The 10,116-nt window shown below is 43.5% G+C and overlaps 1 protein-coding gene across 3 annotated transcripts in view; it reads right to left on the bottom strand.

Moving 5' to 3' along the window:
• brd4 (bromodomain containing 4) overlaps positions 1-10,116 on the bottom strand; it is a 71,536-nt gene that overhangs the window by 45,533 nt on the left and 15,887 nt on the right. For 2 of the 3 annotated variants that reach the window (XM_057345142.1, XM_057345140.1), the window contains exon 1: positions 3,014-3,660. The exons of the other annotated variant lie outside the window; for it this stretch is intronic. In XM_057345142.1, the coding sequence (XP_057201125.1) occupies positions 3,014-3,114 (101 nt within the window). In that variant the 5' untranslated portion in view covers positions 3,115-3,660. Of the gene's footprint in view, positions 1-3,013; positions 3,661-10,116 lie in introns of those variants that run through there. 3 annotated transcript variants of the gene reach the window in all.

Below are 10,116 nucleotides of genomic sequence, written 5' to 3' on the forward strand. Positions count from 1 at the left end.
TAGTTTTATCTGTTTCTCTGAAGTCAGTGGAGGAAGGCGGATTGACAGTGTGATATGGTTGCTACCTCTGCTAACACGAGCACTATGTAAAAAGCATATAGAGAAAACAACCACAGCTCTTTACTAAAAGCTGCACCTGTTAAGAAAACAAAGCATAATTTTTGTGCAATTACTGCCTGTCATTTGAGTTTGTGACAAAACATGTTGCAGTGTTTACATATTCTTTATAACTGCATAATATAATTAATTAAAATAGAAGTTTAATTTGTTTCATAAAGTACAAGATGATTTTATAATGCCTACATTTTTTGGATTTTGTGTTTTTAAGGTGAATAAAATACTTTTTCCTTTATGCATTTCATCATTGAGGATTTCTTTTAAAAAAGTCTAAAAATCTCGTCTCGTTCTCGTGAGCTCAGTCTCATGTCTTGTCTCGTGGGCAAAGTGTCTCGTCACACCCCTAATCCCTTGTGAGAAAAAAAAATCGCAAACCAATACAGCCCGACGCTGCTGTCACTCTGCCTCTCTATCCTTATCTCTCCATTCATCTCTTCATTGACAGTACCTCACTACCTGCCTGCGTCTTGCATAACTGTCAACACTCCCGTTTTTGCCGGGAGTCTCCCATTTTTCACACCTATCTCCTGCCATTCTCACGTTTTGTTATTTCTCCTGTGAAACTCTAGTATTTTATCTATTTCTCCCATCAACTCCCATAACACAAACAGACAGAGGGGGCCTGTCCTTGGAACGCAGTTGCAAACAGACCGATGGGGATCGGAACGCGTTCGCGAACAGCCCTAGGAATCCCCTTCCCCGGAACGCAATCGCGGGGTCTGAACGAATGAATCATTCTGCTAAACCTCATTCCATTACACAAGTGCAACAGGTCTCTTTACTTTCACCTCCTTGACAAATCAATGAAAACAGGTCGGTTGCCTAACTAACAAGAAAGTGCAGCAAGGACACTAACTGCAGTGGGGACTGACCCAGAATTTAAACTTCCTGCACTCACATTTCCTTGAGAAACAAACACCCTCTGGAATAAGACTTGACCTCTGAACCTGACGTACATCATTACGTACTGCCATGGAATGTATGTGAGGAAGTAGCTGTGGTTACTGTGAACGTGAGTGCCATACCAGGAAATCTGGTTTTACAGGCAAGCCAAGCCCAACCGTGATACATGAAAGGCTGGACGCAAAAAACTGATGGCATCAAAATGGCTGCATCCCTAATAAAAGTAAACAATGAATCATTTGTGTTTTAAAGGGAGTTTCTCATGACAGAAAGCCGTCGGCTCTCACCGGAGGTCTAGGGTACGTGAACGGGGCATCAGGTTATTTGCTTGAAAGCATATGCATAAATAATAAATGAAACCGTACCAAATCAGCTGCTCAAGACCTCCTTCACAATCTCCCATCTCCTCTTTCACACTCCTGTCTCGCCGGCACTCCTCCTGGGAGCTGACTTTCCAACATCTCAGGCTTGACAGCTGCCACCAGGAAGACGTAAAACCTTCAAACTTAACAGCTGTGTTTGTGTCTTTCCAACTGCTCCCAATGTGGCGGCAAATAAGCTTTACAAACGTTGACACAGGTACCACCATCAAACAAATCAGAGCTGTTTTTCACCTTGCTTGAACATTTGTTGTGCCATGTTGTGTTTGTGCTAAAGCTTTGATCAGTGACCTAAAACGGCTCCGAACGGGGACTAAGAAACGTCTGTCTGAGAACGGAGCCAGGAGCACACTGGCAGCGCGGCACACGGTAGGCATGTGTGCAGTGTGACCGTTGAACTTTTTTCCACTGCGGCAGCTCTACGACTGCAACTGTTACGCAAGCCTAACACGGCTCCAGCATGACAGACATCAAAGCAGGCCGGTTCGATATGCGAAGTCTCTTCTCAGTCTCACGTGTCAGTGTTCCCATGGGTCTGTCCTCGGATGTATAGCTGTTTGTCAATCAAGAGTTTTAGGTCACAATACATAATGGACAGGGTGTTCTAGTTAAAGATGTGGCGTGAATTTTCTAATTTACTAAAAAGCATCAAGAGACGGCAAACTCACGCTAGTCCCACCCCTTACAGAACATAAAGCAAATTGTTGGGTTTAATAATATCTTTTGGATAACTCTAATGCACAGAAAAACAAGAGTAGGATGACAGTAACTCTGTTATAGTTCACGTTTACATTGCGCTGATTTTTTTTGCCATAAATCATTATTATTAGTGACCCTTTATGTTTGTCACTGGGTTTTGCAAATATCTAAACCAAAAAAGTGTTTTTCAACACAGTATGTAATCATTAAGATCATATGTTTTTCCATTTCTTGAAAAAGAGCGAATTTGGACATACAAGGTTTCAGAAGGACAGCGACAATATTCATTTTATGGTTCATAGTCCTATACGCCGAAAGACAAACTCCTATACGCAGAAACAAAACTTTGGCACGTTTGTATCAGTGCAAGGAAACTGTTAGTAACTTCTTTCCTAACTTTGCCAACAATTGATAAGATATTAAAAATGAATGAAGCTAAATAAAAACTAAAGTCAGAACACTGTAAACATGTTGGGTAAAAAAATTGACAATATCAGAGCTGACTGGTCCCTCTCCTTCTGCCACAACAAATACACCACCCCCTTCTTCCTCTGAATAACCCCACCCCCTCCCCCTGCTTACTCACACACCCCCCTCTCTCCCACCGGGAGGCTGCCTATTCGAAGCTTTTAGCTTTCTTACTAACAATGCCACCCTTTTAAACACCATTTCAGGCGGTTTCGTGGAAAAACGTCCAGCGAAGGAAACATTACTTGCGTACAGAAGCAATAATAGAAGCGGATTCAAAAACCTGTAAACCAAAGTAAAAGAATATCCAAAATCTTAAGACCTAACATCACCAGCAACCTACTAGCTAGCACTAGCTAAAGAGAACAAACTACAAACAAACAACACTGAAGTTCAGTTGTGTAATGTTTTAAAGAGCAACTTAAACAAACGCTTATCAGCTTTACCTTTTAACAGGGACAGGGCAATGTGCAATTTTTTCCAAAAGGGCATCCAGTGTCTGAAAATCCAGCAAATCGTTAGACTTGGAATGCATTTTGTAATCCATTTAGGAGCTCCTCACGGCACAAAAGCAAAACCAAAACAAAAGGGGAACTAAGGCAAGAAAAGTTCGTCACTCAATCCCAAAACACAGCGACTTCTCGCTCTCAAATCTCCAGTTCTGACGTATGTGTCCCAAAATCCACTGCGCCAAATACATGTTAATCCATATTTAGTCCACCATATTCCTGAGAGAAAGAGGTTTTTCGTTCCTGAGAAGCCTCTGATCGGAGTTTCTGTTCACGAGTGTTAGAGAGAGAGGCCCGAGACTGGCTGGATCTGTTAGCTCTGTGCGCCGGTCGGCTCTCTACCCCCTCCCCCCGTCGGCAGCACAACGGCCCATTTGCCACAGGCACTTCGCCCCATTGTGTGTCCACCCTCAGGCCTTGCTCACACAAACCGCCTCCACTGGGGTGCCAGCAAGCGGGGTAGAGCGAAGACCAGCGAAGACGTCTTGGTAAAATCCAGAATGCGCACTTTCTTTCTCTCGGTCTCTCGCTGAGAGCAGCGTGCTCTTACTCAACAGTGAAAATGGCTCTGGCGCTTCCTCATTGAGAACAGGCACTACCCTCACACCCCTCCCTCGGCTCTCTCGTGCGTCTGCTCGTTCTTAAACCCCTCCCTTCTCTTTCCCCATCAATAGCGTGAGCACTCTCCACCCTCCCTCCCTCTCTCTCTCTCTGTGTGTCTTCCGGCCTGCCTCTCTCTCTCTCTCTCCTTAACATCACTCACACACACACACACACACACACACACACACACACACACACACACACACACACACACACACACACACACGCACACACACGCACGCACACGCACACGCACACACACACACACACCTTTAGCTGCCCACCCCCTTCCTGCCTTCATTTCGCCCTCCCCCACACACTCTTTTCAGACCAATCTCTTGCGTGCCTCCCCCCACTATTCCAAAAGCCGCCTTATCTGCTGCCTCTCCACACACGCCGTGCACATTCACACGTCTAGACTGCGCCGACACACACACACACACACAAAAACACAACGCGCCACACTGAGGCTACTCAGACAACGGGCAGGAAATACACTCTGAGCCAAATATCACTGATGGCTTGAGAGCGTGTTTGGATTGGGGGGTTTACAAGGAGGAGATGGAAAGACTGAGTGAACTCGTGGGAGGGTGAACTGGAGGACAAAACATGGATCCACCTCCATACTAAACACGAAAGCTGGATCCACATTCTTCTTGGATCACACTCGCTGTGTGACAGGATGTTGCGGAAAATCAGTCTCGCAGACAAAGGTTGCCAAAGAGTTCCACTTTATTTGCTCGAGGCAACAAAGTTGAGATGCTTAAAGATCATTTAACAACACAGCATCTGGCTTGAATGTTTAAACAAAACTTTCAAGAGGTGTACAGCATATTGCACCAATCGGGTCTCATCATGTTATCTTTCATTTTATTAGCCAATCCCCTTTTGTAAATGTTAGTTACAAGACTACTTAGTTTGTTTCTAATTGTAGGCTTGTTGCGATAGTCGGTGTCACTGGTGATACACGGTGTTCACCTGCCTGCGCAGGGCCGCATCTTCGACCACCCCACAGCAAATCCCCCCCACCCCTGATGTCATCAGTACAACCAGTGTTTTTCCATGTTGATTAACCGGTGGGAAAATTCCATCACCGCAACATCCCTAGCGAACTGCCTTCTCATTGATTTTTTTAGAACGTTTCATAGTGAACAAATTACAAATCATTATCATTAGAAGGTTTACAATGGGCAACTCAGTTATGACAGTATCCCCCATGGTGAACATTAACACGTTTTCACAATATTACTGAATTGAGACTGCATCCAACTGCGTGGTCACAGAAACTAGTAAGTTCTAGAAGTTGGCTGACACCGTGTCTACACCGGACACGGTGCAGCGCGATGTGACGCGACAAAAGACAATAGAACACATTAGAAACCATTATAATTTCACATTTTGTCCACACTGAATGTGGCGTCCGGTGTAGACACGGTGTGAGCTGTGAGTTTCCTTTTTTCCATACACACATTAAAGTAAAGGACTGTTGATTTGCCTATAAAGACATTAGACATTACTGGATCCTTTTTTCGATGTCTGGGAGATGTCCACCAAATTAGCATTGGATGATGTCTACAGTAAATCATTGCAATGGACTAGGGCTGCAACTACTAGTCTATAAAATCGATAATAATCGATAATGAAAATAGTTGTCAACGAATTTCATCATCGATTAGTTGGTCTGTGACGTCACTTGCGAGCTGCGCAGTTATAAATCAAGCGCGTCTTCTTTCCTTTTAAAATGAAATTTTAGACGTGTCTCTCCGTGCACGGGTCTCTCCGTGCAGCCTGAGCTGCGCTGTTTTTAAGTCAGATGTGTCTCTACGTGCATGCAAGGTGCGCAGTTTTAAAGTCAAATGCGTCTCTCCGTGCTTCGCGAGGTGCGCAGTTTTAAAGTCAAACGCGTCTCTCTGTGCAGTGCGAGGTGCGCAGTTTTAAAGTCAAACGTGTCTCTCCGTGCTTCGCGAGGTGCGCAGTTTTAAAGTCAAACGCGTCTCTCTGTGCAGCGCGAGGTGCACAGTTTTAAAGTCAAACGTGTCTCTCCGCGCAGCGCGAGTGCGCAGTTATAAAGTCAAACGTGTCTCTCCGCGCAGCACGAGTGCGCAGTTATAAAGTCAAACGTGTCTCTCCACGCAGCGCGAGGTGCGCAGTTTTGAAGTCAAACGTGTCTCTCCGCTCATACAAAACACTCCACACACACAATATGCACACATACTAACACACATAGACATAGATACACACACACGGACGTGCAGACACACGGACGTGCACGCACACACATGTACACAGACAAGTACGCACGCACACGCACACACACACACACACACACACGCATGCACGCAAAGTGAGAGCACACAGAGAGAAGCACAGGTCAAATATAACAGACTATAAATTCCTATATGCAATATTAATTAAGTAAAACTTTAAAATTCTAAAGCAGTCCCCCCGGATCCACACGGAAGCGTTTGATTTCTACTTTGATAGACTTTCAAACGCTTCCGTGTGTATCTGTGTAAGTGCTCGGTAGAGAGTGCGATGCAATGATCATTTCACGCGCTTCCGGGTTTGGTTGCGCAAGCGCTCGGTAAGGAGCCATTCAAAGACATATCCGATTAGCTTGGAAACACAATGGCCAATCAGAGGTCTTTCATAATCTGTTCAACAGCGCTCAAAATGATAGCGGGAAATGCTAGTATCATCACATTTAGTACCGACTGGTACCAAAGTTTGGTATTGTGACAACACTACTAACGTTACAGTAAAGGACCTGCGTTATACTGGAAAAACAGCACCCAATTCTTCCCGTCAGACTTGCATCACACTTTCTGTTTCAGAAAATAACAAAAAAATGTCTTCTGTTGTCTGTTCTCGCTAGTGCTTGTGACATTATTATTTATTTTTTTATCATGTAAAATATATTATATCAGACGTTTTATTGCGGGTGCATTGGATCATTGTCACACATTATGTATACGTGTTTTATTAGGTCTGCTCTGTGTTGCTGTGATAGGGGAGTGAATAATTGTTTATGGTTACAGTATATTAAAATAAACGGAAGACGGAACATTAGAATCTTATGTGCAGTATTAAAAGCGACCCATTAAAAGATTGGAGAAGGACAATATAGCTTATGGTAAGCATTTTATAATAAGGTCTCATTTATTATGTTGGCTTGACAGAGCCAACATACTGATCTTGTATCTAAGCTTATTATTATTCTTCTTCTGATCCCCAAAATTTCTGACTGCTACTCCTCCTAGAGCTTTCAAGCTACATCCACCAAACTTTCCACAAACCTTCAAACTGGTCTGACTTGAGTTGCTATATCTTTTCTAACTGATCCGGGTTCTGGTTTTCGAAAACCAGACTCTCAAACCGACCTAATTTCCCATTGCTTTAACATTGCGACTAACTTTGAAGGCTCATAACTCAAAGTGAGGATGTCGTAGAAACTTGCGGGTTACCACGTTTGAAGAAGCTGGCAGGCTCTGTAAGAACTTACCTCACAATGGGGTGTAAGTTGCACCCCTGGGGTGTAAGAGCCCCCCAAAATTCCCCATTGACTTATAATGGGACAGGAAACATGCCCATATAAGGCATCATAACTGTCCCATGTTGAATAACTTCACAGTACAACCACTTAGAGACAAGGGGGTGGGCTCATTTTACTCAGGAAACCAATCAGTATCCCAGGAACTTCCTTAAGCTACGAAGCCACGCCCATAGCAACCATTTACAGCAACCTAGCAACCGCTCCCATAGACTCCCATTATAAAAAGTCCATATGGATATCTTTGCAACACAGTGTCGTAGAGACAAGGGGATGGGCTCATTTGACTCAGGCAACCAATCAGTGCAACAGGATCATCATGAAGCTATTAAGCCACGCCCATAGCAACCATTTACAGCAACCTAGCAACCACTCCCATAGACTCCCATTATAAAAAGTCCAGATGGATATCTTTGCAACTCAGTGTCGTAAAGACAAGGGGGTGGGTTCACTTGACTCAGGCAACCAATCAGTATCCCTGAAACTTCATTAAGCTACGAAGCCACGCCCATAGCAACAAAACATGTTAACTTAGCAACCATTTAACAAGACCTATAACTCTGCATCAGAACATCGTAGAGACATGGGGATTGGTTTGTTTCACTTGGTACTTGAAGCAGTATCAGTTGGCTTCTGCTAAGCCATGCCCATAGCAACCAAACAGGTTAGCCTAGCAACCGTTTAGCAATACCTATATCTCTGCATCAGAACATTGTAGAGACATGGGGATTGGTTCATTTCACTCATAGCTTAGAGTATCATCAAATGGCAGATGCCAAGCCACGCCCATAGCAACCAAATAGGTTAGCCTAGCAACCGTTTTGCAATACCTATATCTCTGCATCAGAACATCTTAGAGAAATGGGGTTTGGTTCGTTTCACTTATGGCTTGGAGTATTATCAATTACCAGCTGGCAAAGCCACGCCCATAGCAACCAAACCCATGACATTAGCAACCGTTTAGCCAGACCTACAGTATATCTCTGCATCAGAACAATGAGAACAAAGTTTTACGATAAGTTTAATCGATAAAACCTTTCAAACTATTTCAAACTCTTCAGGACAGGCTTTGTCAAGCCAACATAAAGTTTGTACTCTAACTTTACTTTCTAGTTAACATTGTAATACGTATTCTTAACCTTGGTTCATTTTAAAGTTCTAATTTTATTACGTTTTCACAATTTAAGTTTGAACATTTTACCTTTGGTATTATGAATGAACAAAAAAATCGTAGTTTAATTACAATAAAAAAGAAACCTTACCTTAGCAAGTTTATGATATTATTTACAAAAAAAATATTAATGAGTTACACTCTATGTTAACAGTGTACCAGTATTTTAAAGTAATTTCTTATAATTACGGCTGCAACAACTAGTCGATAAAATCGATAATAATTGATAATGAAAATAGTTGTCAACGAATTTCATTATCGATTAGTTGGTCTGTGACGTCACTTGCGAGCTGCACAGTTCCAAATCAAGCGCGTCTGCTTCCCTTTTAAAATTACAAATTTAGACGTGTCTCTCCGTGCAGCATGAGCATTGCAGTTTTAAAGTAAGACGTGTCTCTCCGTGCAGCGCGAGGTGCGCAGTTTTAAAGTCAGACGCGTCTCTCCGTGCAGCGCGAGGTGCGCAGTTTTAAGTCAAACGTGTCTCCGTGCAGTGTGAGGTGCGCAGTTTTAAAGTCGAATGTGTCTCTCCATGCAGTACAAGTTGCGCAGTTTTAAAGTCAAACGTGTCTCTCCATGCAGCGCGAGGTGCGCAGTTTTAAAGTCAAACGTGTCTCTCCGTGCAGCGCGAGGTGCGCAGTTTTAAAGTCGAACGTGTCTCTCCATGCAGCGCGAGGTGCGCAGTTTTAAAGTGAAGACGTGTCTCTCCTTGCAGCGAGAGGTGCGCAGTTTTAAAGTCAGATGTGTCTCTCCTTGCAACGCGAGGTGCACAGTTTTAAAGTCAAACGTGTCTCCGTGTGGTACAAATTGCTCAGTTTTTAAGTCAGACATGTTTTGCATGCAGCTCTTCAAGCCGCGCAGTTTTAAAGTTTGAAGGGGAGAGGTCTTTTAAATGATGAAATTAAAGATTTAGGGCTGCAACATCTAATCGATAAAATTGATAATAATCGATAATGAAATTCGTTGTCAACGAATTTCATTATCGATTAGTTGGTCTGTGACATCACTTGCGAGCTGCGCAGTTATAAATCAAGCGCATCTTCTTCCCTTTTAAAATTACCGTTTTAGATGTGGCTCTCCGTGCAGCATGAGCTGCGCAGTTTTAAAGTCAGACGTGTCTCTCCATGGATGCGTCTCTTCGTGCAGCGCGAGGTGCGCAGTTTTAAAGTCAGATGTGGTTCTCCGTGGATGCGTCTCTTCGTGCAGCGCGAGATGCGCAGTTTAAAAGTCACACTTGTCTCTCAGTGCAGCGCGAGGTGCGCAGTTTTAAAGTCACACGTGTCTGTCCGTGCAGCACGAGTGACGCATTTTTATAGTTGAACATGTCTCTCCGTGCGGTACAAATTGCTCAGTTTTTAAGTCAGACATGTTTTGCATGCAGCTCTTCAAGCCGCGCAGTTTTAAAGTTTAAAGGGGAGAGGTCTTTTAAATGACGAAATTAAAGATTTAGGGCTGCAACAACTAATCGATAAAATCGATAATAATCGATAATGAAATTCATTGTCAACGAATTTCATTATCGATTAGTTGGTCTGTGACATCACTTGCGAGCTGCGCAGTTATAAATCAAGCGCATCTTCTTCCCTTTTAAAATTACCGTTTTAGATGTGTCTCTCCGTGCAGCATGAGCTGCACAGTTTTAAAGTCAGACGTGTCTCTCTGTGGATGCGTCTCTTCGTGCAGCGCGAGGTGCGCAGTTTTAAAGTCAGACGTGTCTCT

Source organism: Triplophysa rosa, linkage group LG11 (assembly GCF_024868665.1).
Source record: "Triplophysa rosa linkage group LG11, Trosa_1v2, whole genome shotgun sequence".
NCBI lineage: Eukaryota > Metazoa > Chordata > Actinopteri > Cypriniformes > Nemacheilidae > Triplophysa > Triplophysa rosa.